The 25277-nt window shown below is 44.6% G+C and overlaps 1 protein-coding gene across 14 annotated transcripts in view; it reads left to right on the top strand.

The window, feature by feature from the left end:
• Window positions 1-25277, top strand: part of HUWE1 (HECT, UBA and WWE domain containing E3 ubiquitin protein ligase 1) — a 109158-nt gene that overhangs the window by 2547 nt on the left and 81334 nt on the right. For all 14 annotated transcript variants that reach the window (XR_011971316.1, XM_072627235.1, XM_072627237.1 and 11 more), the window contains exons 2-5: window positions 3121-3245; window positions 21951-22015; window positions 23459-23557; window positions 24262-24468. Coding sequence is in view for 13 of the 14 variants with exons in the window: in XM_072627235.1 (XP_072483336.1) it covers window positions 21971-22015; window positions 23459-23557; window positions 24262-24468 (351 nt within the window). In the remaining variant the exon portion in view is untranslated. The remainder of the gene's footprint in view (window positions 1-3120; window positions 3246-21950; window positions 22016-23458; window positions 23558-24261; window positions 24469-25277) is intronic.

Here is a 25277-nt window from a genome sequence, read left to right as displayed (position 1 = left end):
TGCACGGAGACCATGGTCTCCGTGTATTGTGAGGTCACAACAAATTGAATTGAGACTAAGGGCTGAGTCACATGTACTTCTGAGGGTGCTTTGATTAATTTACCTTTGAAATTTTTTTTTTATTTTTAACAGTTTGATATGTTATTGTTGGCAGGAAATTTAAAGGTGTTGAAAACATTTAGGTGGTCTTACTGGTCCTTATTATCACATAATATCAGTCAGTGAAAGAATATGTCCACTATGTTTGCAGGGCAAGCATTGACTTATTGACAGTGTTTTTGACATTCTCTGTATTCACCTAGAAGTGAAATGCTTGTTAAGAGCTTCTGGATTGTCTTAAACACTTGTTTTTTGTTTGTTTATTTGATAGGATTTTATTTAAAATTTATTTTTATGTTTTTATTCTACTTTATTTTTGTTTTTCAACATTCATTTCCACAAGATTTTGAGTTCCAAATTTTCTCCCCATCTCTTCCCTCCCTCCACCCCAAGACACCGTGCATTCTGATTACCCTTTCCCCCAATCTGCTTTCCCTTCTATCACAGCCCTCCCCTCCGTTATCCCCATCTCCTCTATTATCTTGTAGGGCAAGATAGATTTCTCTACCCCATTATCTGTATGTCTTTCCCAGTTGCATGTAAAAACAATTTTTAACATTCATTTTTAAAGCTTTGTGTTCCAATTTCTCTCCCTTTCTCCCTCCTCACCCCGTCCCACTGAGAAGGCAAGCAATTCAATATGGGCTATATACGTGTAGTTATGCAAAAAAACTTCCATAATAGTCATATTGTGAAAGACTATATTTCCCTCCATCTTAACTGCCTCCCATTTATTCTATTCTCTTTTGACCCTATTCCTCCTCAAAAGTATTTACTTCTAATTACTCCCTCCTCCCATATGCCTTCCCTTCTGTTATCCCCCCACCCCACTTATCCCCTTCTCCCCTACTTTCCTGTAGTGTAAGATAGATTTTCATACCAAATTGAGTGTGCTTGTTATTCCCTCCTTAAGCCAAATGTGATGAGAGTAAGCTTCACTTTTTCCCCTCTCACCTCCCCCCTTTTCCCCTCCATTGAAAAAGCTTTTTCTTGCCTCTTTTCTGAGAATTAATTTGCTCCATTCCATTTCTCCCTTCCTCCTCCCAATATATTCTTCTCTCACCCCTTAATTTTATTTTTTTTAGATATCATCCCTTCCTATTTAACTCAGCCTGTGCCCTCTATCTATACGTATATAATCCCTCCAACTACCCCAATACTGAGAAAAGTCTCAAGAGTTACAAATTTTATCTTCCCATGTAGGAATGTAAACAGTTCAACTTTAGTAAGTCCCTTATGATTTCTCATCAAGAATGCTTGAAAGTCCTCTATTTCATTGAAATTCTATTTTTTCCCCTGAAATATTATAGTCAGTTTTGCTGGGTAGGTGATTTGTGGTTTTAATCCTAGTTTCTTTGACTTCTGGAATATCACATTCCAAGCCCTTCGATCCCTTAATGTAGAAGCTGCTAGATCTTGTGTTATCCTGATTGTATTTCCACAATACTCAAATTGTTTCTTTCTGGCTGCTTGCAATATTTTCTCCTTAACCTGGGAACTCTGGAATTTGGCTACACTATTCCTAGGAGTTTTCCTTTTGTGATCTCTTTCAGGAGGCAATTGGTGGATTCTTTCAATATTTATTTTACCCTCTGCTTCTAGAATATTAGGGCAGTTTTCCCTGCTAATTTCTTGGAAGATAATATCTAGACTTTTTTTTTTATCGTGGTTTTCAGGTAGTCCCATAATTTTTAAATTGTCTCTCCTGAATCTATTTTCCAGGTCAGGTGTTTTTCCAATGAGATATTTCACATTGTCTGCTATTTTTTCATTCCTTTGGTTTTGTTTTATAATTTCTTGATTTTTCATAAAGTCATTAACCTCCATCTTCTCCATTCTAAATCTTTAAGGAATTATTTTCTTCAGTGAGTTTTTAGACCTTCTTTTCCATCTGGCCAATTCTGCTTTTTAGGACATTCTTCTTTTCATTGGCTTTTTGGATCTCTTTTGTCATTTGAGTTCATCAATGTTTTACAGCGTTGTTTTCTTCAGCATTTTGAGGGGTCTTCTTTAGCAAGCAGTTGACTCGTTTTTTCATAATTTTCTTGCTTCACTCTCATTTCTCTTCCCAATTTTTGCTCTTCTTTTCTTACTTGATTTTCAAAATCCTTTTTGAGCTCTTCCATGACCTGAGACCAATTCATATTTTTCTTGGAGGCTTTGGATGGAGGAGCTTTTGGCTTTGTTTTCTTCTGTTTGCATGTTTTGGTCTTCGTTGTCACCAAAGTAGGATTCTATAATCTGATTCTTTTTCCAGTTTTTGCTGATTTCCCCAGCCATTTATTTGACTTTTGAGCTCTTTGTCAAGGTAGATCTTTGCTTCCAGTTGGGGGGTGGTGGTGCTATCAGCCACTGGTTTCCCTCACAATCTGTAGGCCTAGAGCTCCAGAAACAGTGGCTGCTGCTGCTGCTGCCCCTGCTGAGGTTCCCCAGCCCCCTTACCCTTCTGCTACCCTGGGGCTGGGGCCAGACCACTCCACTCTCCCACACTGGTCCCACAGACTTTTTCCACTGACCTTTCAATTTTGTCTTTGGGGTCATGAAGTCTGGAAACTGCCACAGGTGCGAGAGATTCAGTCTCCCTAAGGCCTGCTCAGGTTCTGTCTGTGCTGTCCCGGCCCATGCTGGACTGCGCTCTGCTCCCACCATGGCACAATAGACACTTCCCGGCAACCTTCCAGCCTGTCTTGGGCTGGAAATTTGCTTCACTCTGTCATTCTGTGGGTTCTGCAGCTCCAGAATTTGTTTAGAGCCATTTTTTACAAGTATTTGGCTGGGCTTGGGGGCAGAGCTCTAGCAAGTCCTTGCTCCTACTCTGCCATCTTGGCTCTGCCCAACATATTACCTTTGAGATCTTTACCACAGGTACTGAGAGGGGCTGGGGTTATGATTTTTGTAGCACTGGGTAGAATTGAGTTGTTGAATTACTGTATGATGCCAGTTCTAAAACTAAGGACATTGCCTTAAACCCAGTAATATTGAAATTGGTATAACTGTGGAATGTTGTTTGTTTCCTTGTAGGCCTTGAACTGTAGAGGACCGTGCAGACATTAGCGACTGGGCCTGAGAAGTCTCTGGAAGGTGTTGGCTTGGGAATTCGTTCAGCACTTCAGTCTGAGCCCATTATGGATTGGCTGTGATTTTAGGTTTGTTTCCACAGTTCTTGGTGTGTCAGTGTTTGTGTGTCTGTCCCTTTTCTGGAGAAAAAGATGTGAGGGTTGGGAGCACCAGGCTTCTCCATTGATTGAATTGCTTTAAAGGTTGATGTTGCCTGGGATCTGACCTAGGATCACAGGGGTGAGTCCACACTTTTCAGAGTCTTTTCCCGAATTTCCTTTGTCAAAGGAGTAAACATTTATTAAGTTTGTGCTGTGTTCTGGGGATGCAAAGATAAGAGAAAATCCCTGTCCTTGAGGAGCCCACAGTCCAAGGGAGAGACAACAAAGTGTGTGTGGGGGGGGTGGGCACCTGGTCCCTCAGCCCAGGAGAGCCAATTTACAGAACTGAGAACTGCCGTGTCCATAGCACCTTGTACATTGTCCAGGAGAGCAGCCAACGAGGAATTAAGAGCTGCAGGCTTCCGTAAAGTACTTTACCTAAGCTGGGATGTTTGAAAGCCCCACCAGAGTGCCTCTCTTTTGTGTCCTTTTTTTTCTTTGAATAAAAAATCTGTCCCTTTTGACATAGAGTAAGTCTTATTAATGGAGGATTTTTGAGGCCTCACTTTGATGCTGGTGCAGCTTAATGGCTCACTAAACATTGAAGGTCTGGGGCCTTGTGGGTGCTTTGGATTCCAGCTGATGCCTCACTGTGTGACTAAAATGTCAGTAGATTGGCTTTTGTTCATGTTGCTCTAAGACTGGCTTATCTGCTGCCTCTGTCCCAGGGTTCTGCATTCTGAAGAACATCAGCCCTCACCAACAGCATTAACAGTCGCTCTTTCTGGTCTACTCTGAGAATCTGATGTCCTCGTTCATTTGGCCTATCTTTGGTGGCATCGAGGTGTTTCTAACTCTGAAGAGATTAGAAGGCATTCTAAACCTGAGTGGTAGCCAGATAAGGGGTATGGAGGCTGGAGGTAAAGCTTCCCATAGGACAGGCCCACCATAAGGATTCAGAGGCTGGAGGTGCTGCTTTTTTCCTAGCCTTCTCATTTTGCCTATAGCATTTGTGAAGGGTTTATTAATGAACAATTAAGGTACCAGGCAATTGCCTTCTTCATCAAAAAGCATTAATGTGATCTTAGGTGTCATTGGAAAGCAAACAGGATTTTGTATTTAATCCTGGGTAATAGGGAGCTATTGAAATTTCTGGAGCTGTGAAGTGATATTGCTAAGTGTGGAGGCTATATTCGAGAAGGCAGCCAGTCAGTGTGCATTTATTATGCACATGCCTTCCTGTTCACAATGTGAGAGGAGATAGCATACAAAGACCTATGTACAAACAAGCTGTGTAAACAAGATAAATAGGAAATAACCAGCAGCACTGGGAAGGCACCAGAATTCAGTGGGGTCAGGAAAGGGAACCAGACGGCAAGAGATAGAGAGGGAAAGCATTCCAGAAATGGAGCACAGTCAGAGAAAATGCTCAGAGCTAAGAGGTGGCACAGCCAGGAGGGCTGTGTGTGTCAGGGAGGGAAGTGGAAGAAGACTGGGAAGGTAGGAGGGACCAGGTGGTAAAGGGCTCAGAATGCCAAGCTGAGGACTTTGGAATGAGCAGGATGTGGTCAGACCTGTGCTTTAGGAAAAGCACTTGGGGGGCTGAATGGAGGAGAGAGAGACTCACTTATGGACTGTTGCAATAATTCAGACATGAGGTGATGAGCTCCTATTCCAGGGTGAGGGCCATAGCAGCAGAGGTAGATTGGTTAGGCCTTGGAAACACATTGGACATGGGGGGAGGGGAGGGGAGAAGTACTGAGGAGTCCAGGATGACTCGGTAAAAATGAGGGTTGGGGAGAAGCAGTTGTCCTGGGGAGAAGACCTGAGAATGGTGGTCATATGATTGAGACTGGGGTAAAGGAAGAGAGAACTGGGAGGATGACAAGGAATTATCATATAGAGTAGGAGAGGAGATAGGTCAGAGAGCTCAGCTTCCTCTCAGGGGAGCCTGGGAGAAGTGAGAAGAGATTGCTGGGGGGGGGCAAACTCACCATTAAGCCCAGTTGAGATTAGATCACATAAGTTTGTAGTTTGTGTTCTCCAGTACCATTTGGCTGCATGTGAGCAGCAGGGAAGAAGGAAGGTAGGAGGAGAAATTTAAAACGAAAAACCTGAAGATATTGCAGGGATCATTCAACAGGGTTGGAGAAGAGAAAGGTGGGGGGAGGGGGGGGTGGCATGAAATACAATGCCCCCATGGGAGTAGCTGGAAGAATCCGACTTGTTCTGCAGAGAGCAGAACTTGTGGAACCCCATTGCCAGGTGGAGCTACTGGAGAGACTGAGGTGGAGTTCCAGAGTGCTGGGCTGCAGTGGATTGAACAATCAGTCCTTACTGAGTCCAGCACCAAGATGCCACTCTGAGAGCTGCTAAGTGTCCAGGTCAGAAACTGAGGTAACCTGAGCTGTGCTGGGCTTGGGCAAAAGTTTAGTTGGGGTAATTCACCTAAAGAAAACACAACCCTGCCCCAAAATGAAGACAGTTCCCCCTCCGGAGTGGTCCTGCAGAGATCATCCTTGTTGGGTTTTGGTTGTTCTGGTGTGGGTTGGACATCCCTTCCACCTCAGATACTCTGCTTTTGGGGAAAGTTTAGACCTGCTCTTCATGCCCTTGCATTTCCCTTGGCAGAAGAATAGTTGACCTGTTGGTCAGGCATTGATTTTGGTTTAAAAAGTAATTTACACAACAGCTCCAACCACATGAATGGCCGAAACTCATCCAGAAGCCCTTTAATTAGAGTGACCAAGCTTGGTGTGGAGAAAAGGTGGGAGAATGAGGACTGCTTATAGTGGCAGATGTCTGGAAGTTTCTCTTGGATCCTTGTTAAAAGGACCACTTACTGGCTTTGGGAAGGAGGGTGGATAGATTCAGAAAAACCACAAAATTAGGGATGTTAGGATTTTCTTTAGGGAACTTTGGCGTTCCAGTCCAGGGAGGCTACTTTTTGATCTTCTGATGGAATAGAGCATCTGAGGAATTAGTCCCAGGCCTTACATGCAAGGGGCACTGGGGAAAGTGTTGAATGATTGAGTAAGTGTAGACCAATCTGTCCACCCCAGCAAGGCCAGCTGCTGTGACTCCAACCCTTTCTTTACTGTTCCCTTGGGCAGGAGTCTGGAAATAAGGTTCAGGTATGGTCTCCTGCCAGAATTCACTTCATGAAGCTTTTCCTGATTGTCCACCAACCAGGCATGCTCTCCATCACTAACCTGGCTTGAAGAGGCTGAATGGAAGCTTCCTTGAGTGCAGGGTCAGTCTCCCTTCTCTCCAGCCTCTGGTACATAGGAGCTCACTAAGTTTGGGTGGGTGGGAAGACTTTGGTATTCACGTTGGTTCGAACTGAACTTGGTTCTGTTGAAAACTTTGGTCCCTCACCCTCAGAAATACCCATGATGTTATGGTTCTGGGATTTTGTCTGCAGATATGCCATCCTATCCCCACTGATGAGGGGTGGTTTGGGAAGCAGGTGGTTCTCTGCCAGTTAGACCTCATCAATTCCTTGCCTGTTCTTTCATGTTCCGTGAGGCTAAAACTGGGTGAATTTGTCGACCAGGTTTGGTTCAAGATCCTGTTGCAATTTGACCAAATGAACCAAGACTGCTTCTGGGCTGGCTGCTGGGCCAACCCCTAATGCTGCCCTTTTAGTTGGGGGAAGGCCTAAGTGCCATGCCTCACAACTGTGTTTTGGGGACTGACTAGGAAGGGAATCATCCTAAGTGACTCACTGTGAATGTAGTAGCCTGTTTGGGTGTGTGTCATGTGGTGTGCCCGCCCCCCCCTCCAGCTTTCTTAACCTGCATGAGGCCTCTCAGCTTCTTGTAGAGAGAATGAAAGCATTGGATGAACAAATGGTAGGTGCTGCTGATGACAAGCCGTGACGTTGGTGGTAGTTGGTGGTTGAATAGTCGTGTTTTTTGACAACCCAAATGGTGTCAGAGGGCAGTTGGTATTTTGTTTGTCAACTTCCTTGTCCTATTCTCCCTCTTAGGTTCTCAGTGGGATTGATTGGAAAGTTGGGTCTCTAGGGATGTCCAAGAGTGGATTGGCAGGATTTAGGATCTGAAACAAGGTTGCCAGGCTACCATGATGAGCCATAGCTAACACGATAGAGTGAAGTCAGGTAAATGCAGACTTGTCAGGCTGGTTCCCAGAAATCCGCTGTCCATGGACAAAAGAAGCATGCTTAAAGGTTGTGAAGAGGAACAGGGAGTTAGGGGCCAAACTAAATGGGGGTTACCAACTGGCCCTTGGTCAGAATTCACAGGAGGGCAGGGCCCAGACAAGGACAGGAATTGTAGGACAAACTGGAGAAGCCTAAACTGATGGGAAACTCCCAGTGAGTCTCTGACCTGCACTGATGGGCTTGGCACAGCCTTGGGAAGCCGGCCTCTTCTTCCCCTTTGATCTCCTTGCCTTCCACACTCTGACTCTTGGCCCTCATAGCTGAAATGCATTTCTCCTCCCTCTTGGCTTCCTTCAAGGCCCAGCTCAAATTCCACGTTCTACAGGTGCCCCTTAATGCCAGTACCTGCCCTCTCCTAATTTTCTCTGGCTTATCCTATAGGATCGCATTGGTCCGTGGTTGCTGGCATATCCTCTCCCCTATTAGAATGGGAGGGCCTTGGAAGCCAGGCCTGCTTTTTGGGGGCCTTGTGCAAAGTAGGCCCATACTGAGCTTTCTTGACTTGAATGAGATTATCTCAGGGGTGAACAGTTACAGTTTGAGGTGACTGCCCACCTGTGCAGCAGAGTTGGGCCACTTTTTGGCCTTCCTTTACATTCAGCCCTCCTCTTGCCCAGCCCCATCAATCCCTTCCTCTGCACAGAAAGGTGAAAGCTATCTTTCTTCTCTCAAGGGACAGGCTTAGTGATGGTGTTGAAGGAAGCATGAATTTTAACAGTTCTCATCTAGTGGGCAAAGTCAAAATGCTCGTTTTCCTTCCGCCAGCTCACTCTAGAGATTTTTCTCTTTGTTTGCTCTTCAGAGTTAGACTGCTGCTACGGTGAGGGAAGACCTGGCTGTCCCCTGCCTTGGACTGCTGCTTACAAGTCTGTTGCTTGGCCATTAGGCCAGGTGATTTTTTGCTTTATTGTATGGAGGCTGGTAATGAGGGACAGCTGGCAGAGCACCCAATGGGTTCTGAATCGACCTTTAAGCCCATCATTGTCATCTGGACCCCTACTCTGTGCCAAGTATGGGCTGAGCTCTTTGAACCTCAAGTCAGTTTATGCCTATTTTTGCAGTTAAGGAAACTGAAGAGGGGAAGTGACTTGTCCAGGATCACACAGCTAGCTAAGTGTCTAAGTCTAGATTTGAACTCCAGTCTTCCTTGTTCTGTGCCCTGTGACTCCCCCTAGCTGCCCCAGTTTGTGTGGCTGGAGTCAGAATGGAGTGGCAGCAGAGTTCTGGGCACTGTCCTCAGCCTCCTCCCAAACCATCCCAGTGCTACATGCTGACTTTCTGCCCTATGGCATGAAAGCCTGCTGTTGGGATTGAGAAACACAAAAGCTATGCAAGGAGGAATGAGTCAGAAAGAATCGGATAGACAATACAGGTACTAGAAATGGATAAAGGCCAAATTCCAATGAGTTAGTGAACAGGAAAGGAGGGCCCATGGTGTGGGTCCTCCAGGGTGGGCCTGGCATTGTCGTTCACTACTTACCCAGGACCAGCCCTTTGCCAGCTTGGCTTTTGCAATTTGAATGTGAAGGGTGGTGATTTGACCTTGTCCTGGAGATGGGCAAAGCTGAATGAGGACATCAGATTGTCTTCAAACTGGGTCATCACCTAGGGAAGGCCTGAAGCAGCTTTTGTATTCCTGTTCTTTGAGTGTGATCTAGCCAGGAACATGGTTGGGAGGGTTCTGTCTTGGTCTCCAGAGAGTGGCTTTCTCTGCCACGTCCCCTTGAAATTCCCCCTTTGAGTTTTGAATCCTTCTCTAATGATCCCTGTTCCTTCCTCTCCTCCAGATTGAACTCTAGGGTTAGGCTTATAAATTTTGTGGCCTCTGTCTAGTATCTCTTTTGCCAAATCCCTGCCTTACCAATGATCTTCTGTCCGGTGGCGGGGGTGGGGGTGGGGCTCTCTGATTTGTTTACTTCTTGTTATACAGGCATAATGGGGCCTCCTCTGTGGCAGAGTTTTCTCTACCCTGGGAGCTTCTACACTATGGCACCAGGGTGAAATTTTCCTGGCTGCGGGCCTAGCACAGAGCATCCAGGCTGATGGTTTCCCGATTTGGGGACTCGAGCCTTTCTGAGGACCTGAGAACCCAGGACAGTTGCGTTCAAGGCAGAGTCTGCACGGGCTGCCCTGGTCAACAGCTGGGCCTCCCTTCCTTTAGTTTGTTCTGGAATCAGTTTCTTTCTGCCATGACAGTTGTGTGTTCAGTGTTTTTTCTTCAGTTCAACCGGATCTATCCCATATTTCTTACAGCATCATGCCATTCTGTTCCTAGGCCCACTTGTTTGGCCACTCCTCCCTCACTGGGTTGCTGGGCTTTGCTCTCTGACAAAGCATTGGTGCAAAGGAATCTTGGGAGAGCCATTGAGCTTGCCTTTCCATGCTTTACCTTCTTGAGAAAGCGCATGGACAAGTTCCAAAGAATTCCACATTGCCAGCTGGAAGAGGGCCTTTCCAGTGCCCCGTTCTTGCAGTATCATGTTCCCGGACTCGATCTGCTGTGTCTGCTGTGATCTTTATCCTTCACCCAGATATTCTCCATCCTGCTGCATCTTTCTGGTTCCTCAACTTGGGCACACAAGTACATGATGTGGCTCTATAGTGCTCCCCACCCCCACTCCTTTACCCATCCTTTCCCTTCGTGATTTAGCTCTACCATCCAATCCAATCCAAATCCTGGTACCCAGTGCAGACAGCCAGCTTACATCCCTTCCTTCCTTGATGACTTTACTCCCTGACTTTGAGTTTTTCCCTTTTCCCCAAGTCCTACCTTCCTGTTTGTGTACTTGATCTATATTGACTCTCTCTCATATACCCTAACTGCTTGTTTGTTCATCTTACCCATTTCCCATGACCTGCTCCTCCATCCTTTTCAGCCACACACAAGGATTGTCATGCCCTTGATCTCGCTATCACCAACAAACAGTGCTTTGGTCAAGAAGTCCAAAGTGCCAACCTTAATCTATTGGTTTTTCATTTTTCCCTTATAGCTAATCTCCTTGAAAAGACTGTTATAATGACTGCCCCCACTTCCTCTCCCCTATCTCTCTTCTTAAGCCATCCAAATCTAGGTCTGAGCTGATCATTGCACTGAAACTGCTCTAAGTTACCAGTCATCTCTTAGTTGTGCAATCCAGTGGCCTTTTCTCCATCTTCATTCTCCTTGACCTCATTGTGGCCTTTGACACTGGTTCACCTTCTTCTCCTTGACCCTCTCTAGGTTTATGGGATGCCTCTCTCCTGGCTGCTCCCACCCCCACCCCTTTGCTGGCTCCTCCTCCAGATCACACCCTCTAATGCCTCTGTCCAGGTCCCTCTGCACTCCTTCACACGGTGACCTCAGCTCTGCTGACCTCCATTCTCACATCTGCATCTGCCTATCAGACATCTTGAACTGGATGTCCAGGAGACATCTTAACCTCAGCTTGTCCAAAACACACTCATTCTCTTTCCCCCAAACCCAAAACTTGCTCCTACCTTCCACTATAGAGAGTAACCCCCTCCTCCCAGCCCCTCAAGACTCAAAACTTAGGAGTCATGCTGGACTCCTCATTATCCCATCTCTTGCCAAGGCCTATGGATTTCACTTTTTCAGTGTCTTTTTAGTCCTCAGACGATGTTCCCACCCGGTCACTGATGATGGCTCCGCCTGCCTCAAGCTACAAGACAGCCTCCATTCAGCTCCTAGAGTGTTTACCCTGAAGCACAGGTCTGACCAGGTCACCTGTCTCCCCCCGCCCCATTTCAGGGGCTGCCCATTGCCTCCAAGATCAAATCCCAAATGGCTGTCTTTGGTGTTCAAAGGCCTTCTGTGCCCAGTGTCTTCTCCCTTCTTGCACTTTGCTCCCTGCCATGAGGGCCTCCATCCAGCAGCACAGGCCTCCTGCTGTTCCAAGTCTTGACTCTTGGAATTTTCTCTGGCTCAGCCTGTGCTTGGAATCATTTTCTGTGCCTCCTGACTTTCTTCAAGTTTTAACTCCAATCTCCCCTTCTCCAGGAAGCCTGCCTTTTGCAGTGTCTGTAGCTTGTTTGTCCATATTTGTTTCTGTCATCTCCCCCATGCGATTGTTAGCTCCTTGAGGGTAGGGACTGTCTTGGGTCTCTTTCTGCGCCCGCCCCCAGCACTTAGCACATCCTGATGCATAATAGGTGCTTTTAAATGTTAGCCAGGTTTAGTATGATATGTTTCACCCTCCATCACTTTGTTAAATCTGCCAGTTTGTTTTCTTCATGTGGCACAATAATATCCCGTTACATTTATGTGCTGCTTTATTGCATAGAGCTAGAAGGGGCGTGCTAAGGGAGCAGAGGTTCAGGAACTAGGCGGGGGAGGGGGGGAGTGCGGCAGGAATCTACTTTCTTTCCAATTGTTTACAGCCACCGGTAATGCTGCTTTGAAACTTTTGGTTTCTTTAGACCCTTTTTGTGTCTAGCCTCTGTGGGGAATATAACCTAGCAGTGTAATCTTTGGACCAAAGCTGGAAGGCATTCTGGTCACTTGGGAAGCCCAATTCATTGCTCTGCTGGGCTGACTTCTTTCTTCTGCTCCCCCAGCATTGACTCCAGTGTGTTTGACATCTGGGTGTGACAGGAAACCTGAGGGTAAAGTTGGGATTTGTATATTGTTAGTCATTTGGAGCATTCTTTTTTTTGGTAATAAATAGTTGACAATTCTTTCTGTGTTTTGGCCACTTAGTGATTGAGGAATGACTTTTGCTCCTCTCCATAGCCTTGATACCAGCCTTTACCTCAGAAATTTGCCACAGAGGTGTTCCCTGTTCCCCCATTTGACCACTTCTCCTATTATCCTAGTCCTCCATAATCCACTTTCAGTGGGCTGGTTAGCAAGAGCTTCCTCGGGGCCTGATTCAGGACCTCCTTTTTCTGGTTGACTGGAGTGGTAGGCCTACCACCTTGATCTGGTTGTCTTCTGTTCTAGATTCACACTCTTCATCAGAAAGAGGCATGTTCTCCCCTGGTGTCTGGGGAACGCCAGTGTCCATCTCTGTACAAATCCAGCCAGGTGGGGGCTTTAGAGACAGGGACTTTGTGTGCTTATCCATCTTAAGGGAAAAGAGTTGAAATACAACCAGCATTGCACATTTATTTGATGGCTATGCTTTTGGCAGCAAATATCACGACTAGAGAATCGAGTTCCTGGTAACAGGAGATCTAGGACAGTTTGCCAGCTGTTCCAAAAATGCAAAATTGAGGCCATATTTGCTTTGTGTTCTCAGATAGCTAAGTAGTGACCATGCTTGGTGTTTTTCTGGTGCCTCCTTTGTGAAAAGAGAGTCCATAGGATTCCCTACTTCCAACACCCCCCTTCCCCATTCTGACTTGGGACTAGGCAGAAGTATGCAGGAATCCACCCAGTGAATGACGGCACATCTTTGGACTTGGCTGTTGTGTGAGGCAAATATACCCTTTGTCTCTTTCAAGTCTTTAGCCTTGAATGTCCAATGTCAAGAAACTTGATCTAGAATCTGCTTCCACCATTAGAGAGAGCCCCTTTTAACTTGTTTTTCATTTCCCTCTAATTGGTCCTTCAGGGATCATGTCAAACATAGACATGTTGAAATATAGGCCATCAGAAAGGATGTGGAAATCTGCTTTTTAAAAATCTATTTAGCTTGACTGTTTAGTTCTTTAAATTTGAACTTTCACTTAACATGTAATTATTTTCTCTCCTGTCCCATCCCCAAATGGGGGGGGGGGGGGGTAGAACCATGGGAACAGATTCCAACGAATCTCCACATTGTCCATCCCCCAGCCTGTATGGCTCATTCTGCAGGTAACAGAGTTCATTTGTCCTCTGGAACTGTTCCTGATTGTTCACTGACTACATTATTACAGCTTTCCCTTTTTTTAATCTACAATTCAGCCTGACTTTGAATAGCACACTCACTACAGCTACCTAAGCCCTGGGAAGAGGGATTCTGTTTTCAGAATGTTGGTGGGCATCGGAGTACAATCCTTTCCATTCAAGTAGCTGTTTTGCTAGAGAAACTAATCCTCTTCTGTATAGCCCTGGCAGGCCCACTGGAATCCCTGAAAGAAATAGAGCAGCCATTTCCAAAGGTCCTGGGTTTGTCCTTGTTCATTTGAGATGGTTGCTGGGGAACTAGTCTTTGAAATCCCTTATTAACATACTTCGTGGTTAGTGCTTCCCTTTCCTCTCCTCAATCCTGTTTAGAATTTAGCACAGTGAGACTACAGAGGTCATCTCAGCCCTGTCAGACCCAGCCTCAATTCACTTGGATGGTGCTGATGAAAATCAAGTCCAAAGCTGGGAGGTTCGGTGTCAGTAGAGTTGGGTGTGCAGGCTTTCCTTGGCCCAATCTCTGAGTCTGTTATTGGCCCCAGAGTGGCGTCCTCTTTTGACCCAGCCTGCGTCCAGTTCCTCTTTCTTGCTGTTAGAATTCCAAAGAGAAGTTGAAGTTTGGAAGAGAGGACAATGGCAGAAGCATATGAATGATGGATAGATTTTGAGAAAGATTAGTTAGAGGTAGTGAGCTGTCATTAAAAAAACAAAAACCCAAATCAGATTCTTTAATTAAGTAGTTCAGTTTGGGTCACCAAGGAGAAGTAATTGCATAGATCTCTTTCTGGATAACTTATCTTTTAAGGGACTACATTGCCCCAGGGATTTAGAGTTAAAGGGGACGTTAGCGATCATCTGTTATACCCATTCCTACCTCCCTCCCCTCCCCCCTAACAACCAATAAGGTGGCACAGGCAGGAAATACAGGACTCAGCTTAGGGGTCCAGATGAGATGAAGCTTCTGGCATCTGGACTCCCTGCCCTGTGTCCAGGGTTATTTGTCTACTTTGAGATAGCAGCTCAAAGAGGTTTCTATTGATATCTTTTGTCCTTACCCATGTTTTCCCATGTATCATTCTTCTTCCTGCTACCTTCCAGTGACCCATCTTGGTGTTGGGAAAATGAACCTTGTGTACAATGCTCCCAACTTCTGAATTCCCTCTCTCTCTACCTCCCTGCCCTCTAGAAAGGACAGAACGTGAGGTTTTTTGAGCAGCGTTATCAGCACAGACATAGCCCTTCTGCAGTATCCTCCTTTAAAAACAAGTTAGTGTCATGGAGACAAACCATCCCTCACATTAGCCATGTCCTACAATGACTGATCCTTTGTGTCCCTAGTCTATCATATTTCTGTCAAGAGAAATTGCAGATTTAGACTTGAAGCGAGGACCTTAGTGGCCACCCACCTCGTGCCAGAGTGTGTACACAAAGGATTAGAGTTAGAGTAGTGGCAGAGGACCTGGACTCCTAATTCAGAATACTTTCCACATCAAGATATCTTTTCATTAAATTTTTTTTATCCTGAACTTGAACAGCAAAAAAGAGGATTGTATGTGAAATCATGAGTCTCTGTGTCAAACAACTTTTTTTTTTAACTGTAATAAATACTTGCAAAACTGTCCTGTTTGTGCTTCCTTCTGGTTCAGTGCCCTCCCCAATAAAAAGAGGGGGGAGGTGCTGGACCCTTAAAATAAGCAGAGTCCAGCCAACCAAATCTACCCAGGGCCATGGCCACGAAAATAATCCATCCCCCTGGCCCCACCCCTGACACACTTCTCCATGGATCCTTTGGAGACATACTTGTTCATGGTCTTTGAAGTGTTCCTGTTGTGTAAATTGTGCTTCTGGTTCTGCTCTACTGCCCAGAACTCTTGGAGATCTATTCTTTCATTGTTTCTTCTGCTGTAATAATATTCCGTTACATTTGTAGTGTGTGTGTATTGCCATTTCTGAGTTACTGAGCACTAAGGGTTTCCAAATTTTTATTTGATTTTTCCTTATAATTCCCCTCTTCAGGATTAGGAAGATTTTCTTGTGGTTGTTCCCACATGTTATCCCCTCTAAAACTTACCCTATCTATATCAAATGTTATCTGATATCTGTTCCCTCTCCCTGTTTCTTCATGTTTTTGTTTGTTTTGTAATATTTTGGTATCCTTTTATTCTTAGATGTCCCAACTAGGACAGCTTCTGTGTTCTTTGTCTTTTCCATGTTAGTGTATTCCATTTAGTGTCCCTTCCTTTCTTCCCCCTAACCCCCCCCCCCCCCGCCCCTGCTCCCCCCAAATTCCTCACAACAGAACTAATCCACCTTCAGACAGTCACATAGAACTTGCATGGGGCAGACGATCATGTGGCAGCCAGAAGAAACGATGCAAGGACGCTCTCAAGAACTTTGGGTTTGACTGTGCAACATGAGAGACACTGGCACAGGACCACTCAGCATGGCATGCCCACATCAGAGAGGGTGCTGTGCTCTTTGAGCAAAGCAGAATTGAGACAGCACGAAGTAAACGCAGGGTGGGCAAATTTGGAGTATCCATCCCAAATATTCACACAGACTACTTGTGCCTAGCCTGTGGTAGAGCATTCCAAGCTCATATTGATCTGATCAGCCACAGTCGGACACACTGATGTTTCACTTTATCATGGTGATGTCATTTTGGTCCTCTTTGAAGATGAAGGACAGCAACCAACCCTTTAAAAGCATTTAGGGTCTGAAGGGGATACTTGTTTCTTCTACTACCAGAGTGCTAGCACAACATCAGCTACTTAAAATTGCTCAAATACATTGACCTTTTTTAGGTTTTGCTTGATTCTAGTATTTGCATTTCAAAGTTCCTACTCAGCTCTGCTCTTCTCATTAGGAATACTTGAGATTTCTTGGTACCATTAAAGGTACCCATTTTTTTTTGTTGTAGGTTGATAACTTAGCTCTTACTTTTGGTTGATGAGCCCTTATCTTTTGCTTTTTGAAATATTGCATTCCAAGCTCTCCTCTCATTTATAATAGTAACTGTACAAGTCTTAGAGTCTGACTGCAGTGCCACTTTTTTTTTTTTTTTCTGGATTGTGGCTGACATTTCTGGGCCTTTGGGGACTGCTTTCTGGAGTTGATCAGTGAGTTCTTTCTCTGGTCACTTTGCCTTTCGGCATTAGATAAATGCTCCATCTCTTCCCTTCTTTCACCATAACACCTTAGAATGGAGTCACATAGCGAAACTATTGTCTAACAATCAGACAATTCTGAGGTACCACCTGACATGCATCAAATTAGCAGAGATGGAAAGAAAACCTCATCTGTTGCTTTCCTTTAATACTTTGGGGTTTATCAAACCCTATTGTTCAGTGAACTCACTGAGGAGTCAGTACCTGGAGGGGGAGACTTAAGAGTTTATCATCCTCTTTGTTTCCCAGTGTGCTCTACCTAGTTACCTAAAACCTCTCATAGCAGTGATGGGCATAGATGCCAGCCTTCTTTACCCAGTAGAGAATGTTTCTTAAAATTTATTATCTTTTTCTATTAACTTTATTTCCTTTTTTAATAGTATTTTTTTTCCCAATTGCATGTAAAGATAGTGTTCAACATTCACTTTTATAAGATTTTGAGTTCCAAATTTTTTTCTCCAGGTCAGCAAGCAATCTGATATAGGCTATATATGTATAACCACATTAACCGTATTTCCACATTAGCCATGTTGTTGAAAGAAGAGTCAGAACAAAAGGGAAAAACCATGAGAAAGAAGGGGAGGGAGGGTAGAAAATAGTCTGCTTCCATCAGCATTCTGACTCCATAGTTCTTTATCTCGATATGAATGGCATTTTCCATCATAAGTCTTTTGGAATTCTCTTAGATCCTTGCATTGCTGAGAAGAGCTAAGTCTATTAAAATTAATCATCACACAATTTAACTTTATTTTCTTAATACTCCCATCCTTCGTTGAAAGAAAACAAAAACAGAATCCTATTAACAGATGTACATAATGAAGCAAAACAAATACCCATTCCTCAAACACATGTCCCATTCTACTGCTTGAATCCATCGCCTCCGTCTGGAGGTCTTTGGGCTTTCTGGAATCAGAGCTCTTAAGTGTTTCAGTATCATTTTGTCTTTGCAGTTCTGCCTTACTTGGATAACCATTTAGGACCTGGGAAGAAGGATTCTGCTTTCTGAATATTTGTAGGCATCTTACTTTTCCAATTAATGCTAGCACACAAAGAGCTGCTCAAAATACTATCATACATAGGGATCTTTTTCTCTTGGTTTGGTCTCTTTGGGGTTTGGACCTAGTTTCATGTTGTTACTGGGTCACAGGAAATGCCCAATTTGGTGACATTTGAGAGCATAGTTCCCTATTGCTTTCCAGAATGGCTAGGCCCACTTATAGCTCCACCAGCAGTGCATTCCTGTGCCTGTTTTCCTGCAACACTTCCAATGGTTGGCACTTCTGTTTTTGTCACCTTTGCCCTTGTGATGATTTTGAGAGAGAACCTTAGAGTTGGTTGAATATTTTCATCATTTTTCCAATTATTACAGTTTGGGGCATTTTTCATTTATTTGTTGGCACCTGGGATTTCTTCCTTTGTGATTTGCTTGAACATATTTTTTGTTTATCATTTGGGGAATGGCTTATCTTATTGCAGATTTGAATATTCTTTCTATATCTTGGAAATGAGACATATATGAGAAAAACTGATATCAGAAAATCCTATAGGCAAGTTGGATTTATACCAAAAATTCAGGTTTGGTTCAATAACTATAACAGACATATGTTCAATAATTATGACAGACCATACATATAATGAGAACATTAGAGAATCTATTATTTTATCAGTAGATGCAGCAAAGGCTTTGACACAATGCAACACCCATTTCTCTTTCTAAAAATACCGTAAAACATAGTAAGTGGATAGTTCCTTAATACCTTAAATTGCTACATCTAAAACCAAGATCTTATGTAGGTGAGATCTGAGTAAAGTAAGGGTGTCTATTCTAATTCCTGTTACTTGGGTTAGTTTCTGAAGTGCTAGATTCATCAGTAAGACAAGAAAATGAAATGAAAGGAATGAGCAAAGGCAGAAAGGAGAGAAAACACTTTGAAAACAGTATAATTAAAGGCAACTAAAATTAATGTGAAAAATTAGTCCAGCAAAGTTAGATAATGTGAAATTCATCTACATAAATCCCAGCAGGAAGAGATAGAAAGAGAAATTCTGTTTTAGCAAACTACAGAGTTGTGTAACTAGAGTCCACTTACCAAGTCATGCCCAAAAGAACTGTCTAAATACAACTGTGAAATACTCTTTGGAAATAAAGACAGTCCTAAAGAATTGTGAAACTATCAGGTGACCATAGGTAGGCTGAGCCAAGAAAATAAACCTTTCAATTGCCATACACACATACTGCCCTCCCTCCTCTCTCTCTCTCTCTCTCTCTCTCTCTCTCTCTCTCTCTCTCTCTCTCTCTCATCGGTTCATCAGGGTAAGAGATCTGCCAGGTGGTCCAGGAGACTTAATTGGTTTGGCCTTCATTTTGTCTGTCCATGTTTGGGGAAGAGGGGGGTGGAATTCAGTTGGTTATACATTTATTAAATACTATGTGCAAAATGGGCTAGAGGTGAAAACATTCCAATTGGAATGTAGTCTTATATTCAGTTGGCAGTTGTAGTTTCCAAGTGTGTCCCAAATGTTATTTTAAGATAATTGTTTCTTTTTTGGGGAGAATTTCAGATTGGATCCCAAGATGGAACCCAATACCCAAGAATCATGTCAGTAAAAAGCAGCTTAATTTGGATGGAGTGGCGGGAAAGAATTCGTTTTTAGAGAAATCTCACGTTTCCTTCATTAGGTTTACAAATGGAAAGCTGGAAGAACTATGATCAATGCAGTGACCATTTGTCTTTCCACAGGACCAATGATGAAACATCATTCACTTCCATTATATGTTTTCATAGAGCCATTGAGGGAATTTGTTTGGCTTTGACTATGAATATTTATTACGGTCAATTTTTTTCTTTTTTTCCAGTAGAATGGGGAAGAAAGAAAATAGATTTGTGTTCATTGGGGGAAAAGCAGATGCAGAAGTTGAGGGGTTAGGGGCTGCTGTTGTAGATATGGCACATGGCATGCACTTTCAAACGTGGTTACTGCATTTAGGTTCCTTCCTCTGTCAGTCATCCCATATAATACATAGTATGTTTTTTAAAGGAAAAAAATCAACACAAGTAGTCTAAGTTTGAAAATATTTTCAGTGTTCCACATCTGTTATGGTGTGGGGGGCCACGTTCATCCTTTGTCATGTTGCAACGTTCACTTTGGGGTGTTTTTGTGTGTGTGTGTGGTGTGTACATTGTGTAGTTATTGTGTACATTGTTCTCTGGGCTCTGCTTTCTTCCTTCTGCGTCAGTTCGTGAAAGTCTTCCCATGCTTCTCTGCATACCTTACCCCAGCCTTTCTTATTCCATATCACATATCCCCATTTGTCCAGCTGTTCCCCAGTTGATAGTTCTTTGCTAGCACCATTGGGTAAACTTTGGTCTTATCTGTGGCCTCCTTGGGGTGTAAGCCCAGTAGGAGAATCTCTCAGATGCTTGTGGAAGACTAGTGACTGACAGTAATAGAGGCAGTGCTTCTCATCTGCTTGGAGCCCTTGGAACTGACGATTTCTTAGCTTCCGCTGCTCGATCTGCTTCCAGCCATGGGACTCCACATTTTCTTCCTGGAAGATCTTTAACGAGGTTTAAACCATGAGTGTTGCCAGCTTATTAAAACATCTGAACTCCATGAGGACAGGACACATTTGAGTTTCTCTTTATGTCCTCAACCTGATCCCAGTGCCTCGCACCCAGCAGGCACTTCATCAGTGCTAGTTAACCTGACTGATCCTCAGTCCCTTTGTTCCTCCTGGACAATACTTGCTTTGCAGTGCCCTGCTCTTTGAGGACCCAGGCAGACTAGGAAGACGTCTCCAGTGGGGCGACAGGGGCTGCATCTATACCTTCTTAGTCTGGCTGGAGAGGAAAGCAGTATGGGAATGTGAGAAAGCACAACTGCTGTTGTTGTTCAGTTGTTTCAGTCCTGTCCAACTCTGTGACCCCATTTGGGGTTTTCTTGGCAGAGATACTGGAACAGTTTGCTATTTCCTTTTCCAGCTCATGTTCCAGATTCAGGAACTGAAGCAAACAGGGGGAAGTGACTTACCCAGGGTCACACAGCTAGGAAGTGTCTGAGGCTGGATTTGAACTCAGATAGATGAGTCTATTCACGGCAGTGCCACCTAGATGAAATTCACCTTAGAGTCTTTCAAACCCTAGTTTGAGTCTGTCAGCAAGATGGTTTAAAGCTTCTACTCTGAATAAAGAAACTGGAACAGCCAGATGGAGTGGAGATATTTACTTGAACATTCATGCAGCCCATTTTCCTTTATTGCCTTTTTCATTTCAGCAACAAGTTGTTGACTGCCCTTCTGACTGCCAGCACTGACCTATTTGCCATTCCACTGACAGCACAGTAGACTGAGCCCTTATCATTCTTTTTGGGGTCAGTACAGTTATTTGGGAATCATATCTTAGTTACCCACATTTAAGAGCCCCCAAACTGCCCCAGCGCTTTGGATTTTTAACAGGAAGTGGAGGGTTATTCTCCATCACTCCCTGGAGGTCCTGAATATCTGGTACATCAGTTGGAGTACATTGGGACTGTGCCAGAAGTTTTGCTATATGGTCACTCACTGATCAGTTCTTGTGGCCAGGTACCCTGAAAGCCCAGCATTCTAAATGGATGAGCCTTGGAATCCTGTGTGAGTCGGATTTTGTGACTTCTTGGTGGTTTTTGCTTATTACATGTTACTGGATTGCAGAAGGGCGAGCAGTCTCATGTGGGGCATGTTCCCACGCACTGGAGGTCAGAGCATTGTCTGCTTGTTTCCAAGAAGCAAAGAGCACGTACTCAGTCACCACCTTTAACAGACCAGGGGCTATGAATCTGGAAAAGTCGAACCTGGTTCTTTCCAGACCTCAGTGTTTCTCGTTGCTGGGATCCTGTAAAAGAAAGCTCATTTGTTCCCATTACTAATGGAAAGTGGGAACAAGTTGTTCCTTCTTTTCCATTTGAATGGTGTGTGAGTGGTCTCTCCTCAGTGACTGGACAGGGAAAATGGTTACCTCAGTTTTCACTCAGTTTTCTCCAGTGGACTGAGAAAGGGGGATGATAACGAGTCTTTATCCTTTGGGTTTATAGGATGTTGCCATTGGCAGCACTTTGTGTTTTTGAACACTTGTATTCAAGGTCAGGGAGGGGAGTTTGGACAGACCCTGAAATAGCTTAGATAGGATAGTGGACTTCCCCTCACCAAGCTCATTCTCATTTATCAGCTCCAAAATGGAACAGTTTTCTAGAAAGTTGCTAAGCAGAGTAGCATTTGTCTGTGTGTAGGTATATCAGTGTTTAAATCATTGGATGATGACCCCATTTTCAGAATGGTGGAATAAATTTGCTGCCAGTTGGAGTGGTCCATGTGATAGATGCCCAGGCCTTCCCATGGTCACTGTTTCCTCCCAGCCAGCATGGAATTTACCCAATGAATGTAGAGGCTACTTATACTTGACCCCATAACGCATAGACCAGAATTGGGATCTGCATGGCTTGGCATTTTAAATTTTGCTAATTATACGATTTTCTTTAAGGGACCCAGAAAATTTTCAAAATGAAGGTGGACAGGACTAAACTGAAGAAGACCCCTACTGAGGCTGTGAGTATTTGAAGGGAGGGCTGGCTTCATTTAGAGTCTTTACCAGAGGCAGATTATGGCCATGTCCCTGAATGACACACACACACACACACCCCCCATTGCCCAGGCTGAGATGTTAGGCTGACTTCCTGTATCACTGCAAATGACCTCCCACTTATGTCATGTACACCACAACTAAGAGCTTACCTACTCCTCTTCTCTTACCTACATCAGTGGGTCTGAAATAATGAGCCATGCTCCAGAACTCCATGGTCAGACAAAGTGTAGCCCTGGCTTACCATGCTGCGTGAATGCCTCTTTTTCAGCATATTTTGGTAACCCAGGGCCAGTTGTATACACTTCTAGTTTCACTAAACCTGCCATGTGATTAGCAGTTAGCCAGATTTGAATTGCAATGTTAAATTATGAGAATGGCCCAGTGAATTTTGTGGTAGCCCCAGATGCCAGATAAAATTATTGTTATTGGCTGGCCAGCAAGCTATCTATCTAGCACAGGATTCCCTCCATCAGAGACAGTGGTACCAGGCCAGGCAGCCTTTGAAGGTAGGGGTGAGAGGGCTCTGAAAAGGTCAGTTTTGCCACAGGCTCAGCCTAGAAACGTAGAAAGAGCCTCCCTTGGGCCACATCTACCATAGAAGAATCAGACTAGGGCACTAGGGGTAAGCAGGCCCCAGATTTTAGACCTTATGTGTACTAACAGCTTGCCCCCCACCCCCTAAAAAGTAGTGCTCTTGCTAGGCTGACATGGACTGTCTGTGAGAACATCCTGGCCCTTTCGATGCTGGGACAGCCTGAAGTACTTTATTACTGATGTAACTTTAAACCCCTCAGAAGATCTTCTGCTCCTTCCACAGCTGCTTCTCCTAAAGAATCCTAAGAGGGCTGGACAAAGTATGCACTCAGTGCCAGAGATGTCAGGACTCAGTGTGAGGCAACTTGAGAGGAAAAAAAAAGGAGAAATAGGAAGAATGTCGAGGGAGAGAGAGGGGCCCCAGGCTGTTGTTATTGTCCACAGTCAGCCAGGGAAGAAAACGGTCAAGCTGGGCTTTGAAACCTGCTCATCTGATTCTAAGTCTCCCACAGAGGAATTAGAAAGGGCTCTGTGTGCTGGGACCTGTGTCACATTGTGAGGCTCTTCCTAGTGTTTCGATGGCTGTAGGGAGGGCCCTTAAATAATGGTGCCTTTCCCATCCAGCCCATCCCTGCTTCCATGGCAACAGAGGCCACTCTGGGTAGGACCTTGAGTGCAGAAGTCTTGCATTTTCCCTCCTCAAAAAAGGGGGGGGGGGGCATTTTTGGCCTCTTAATTTGTTATATGATCACACTCACACTGCCTGGTTATAGATCTGAATGAACCCCAGGTTCATGTTGGGGGGAGGGGAATTACTGGGAAAATAGGTCTCCAGTACCTCCATTAATGAGGGTTCTGGTGCTTTCTTCCAGCCTGCAGACTGCCGAGCTCTGATAGACAAACTTAAGGGTTGTAATGATGAGCAACTCCTCTTGGAACTGCAGCAGATCAAAACCTGGAATATTGGAAAGGTGGGTAGGCTGGCATGGACCCTATTCTTCCACACAAGGGAGACTTATGGGGGAATGATATGATGTGCCTCGACTTCCCTCAGGATCAACTGTGGCCAGTTTTACCATGGGAAACGAAAAGCAATTGTAGTTTAGGGAGCACCTTGCTGCCCTCCATATAACATGCCCTTTGACCCACAGCAGCTGGTTTTATGAACCACTAAGAAAGAGATGGGGCTAAGATGAAATTGTACCCATTGTTGATGACAAAAACCTGGTTGGTTGTGAGCTTCCAATGCTGGTTGATGCCATTTTCCAAGTACATGTTGGGTGATAGTAGCTACACTAGAGGGTGACACTATTGAGAAACATTGATGATGCTTGTGTGTAAAGGCTTTTTGCTCTGTTTACCTGAGTTCCCTCAGGAATCTTGCTGTTTGCTCCAAGTAAATGAATCCTGGGTAAGAAAGATAGACCTTTCTCCCCTGAAGTTGAAGCAAGCAGAGCCTTTCACTTTGTCAAAAAGACACTCAGGTGTTCTGCATTTCCTCCTGAGATGACCTGGGTCAAAAAGAGTGACTTGGTACTAGGTTCCAACATTAGGCGAGGCCCACGAAGGCGTCCTGGGGCATGAGCCTCTACAGGAGCAGGACAGTGATGGGGATGAGCAGAGGCAGGCCTGGCTGCCAGGGTTCAGGATGTGCTTGTCCCTCTTGCTTTTCCAGTGTGAGCTGTACCATTGGGTGGACCTGTTGGATCGCTTCGATGGGATTCTGGCTGATGCTGGACAGACTGTGGAAAACATGGCTTGGATGCTCATGTGTGATGTGCCTGACAAGGAGCATCTGAAATTATTGCTCTTGGCAGTTTTGAACTTTACCGCTCTGCTCATCGAATACAGCTTTTCTCGGCATTTGTACAGCTCCATAGAGGTACGTGGCCCTTCGTGTTGGAATGGACAAATGAAAAACCATTTTTTAAGCACCTACTCTGTACTGAGCCTAACGCTTGGTGTATGATTCCAAAAGCAAGAGCTCCCGGTCTGCCAACCTGATGAAAAATCCTCACAGTCTGTAGGGTGCAGGGGCAAAGCCAGCATCTTTTTTTGTGTCATTTGATGGTGCTGTGGATGTTGGTGGTGATCCGCTTTCCTTCCCTTGTCTTCAGTTACCTGGCCTTGCAAAAAAAATTTTAACTTTCCTAAATGTTGACTGCTTTTGCGGGGTGGCTGTTGGCCTACAGGTGGGTGGGGGTGCTAGTGGTTAGCCTTGTCTGAATTGACACATGCCTCCTTCTGTCTGCCCCTTGTTGCTTCAGTGAGGTTTTAAGTGGTGATCGCTGGATGTCTATTAATTCGGGCTTTGGGGGCAGGTTTATTATGGTCTCTGCTGCCAACAAATAGCAAAGCCCATGGTGCAAAAGGGCTAGTGCATCTAGGAATATTCCTGACTGGAATTGATGGTCTTTTTTTTTTTATCCCAGGTATTTAAAAAACCAGACAGAGCCCAAAAGATGCTTTCCCAGCCTTCCTGAAAATACTTTGAGGAAACTACTTCTTTTTCTCAGCCTGTTAAAAGCATAGTGTTTTTTGCACCTACCAGTGGCTCAGCCTTTTCACCCCTTAGATGGTATATGTTTCCAGGGCGCTGAGAGTGCACATTGTACTCAGAGGCAGCCCTTGGGAAGACATGGACCTTAGCATCCACCTTTGTTCTATCCTCCTTCCCCTTTAGAACTGAGC

This window comes from Notamacropus eugenii, chromosome X (assembly GCF_028372415.1).
Source record: "Notamacropus eugenii isolate mMacEug1 chromosome X, mMacEug1.pri_v2, whole genome shotgun sequence".
NCBI lineage: Eukaryota > Metazoa > Chordata > Mammalia > Diprotodontia > Macropodidae > Notamacropus > Notamacropus eugenii.
The sequence above is the reverse complement of the archived record's forward strand: the minus strand, read 5'-3'. Positions and strand labels throughout refer to the sequence as shown.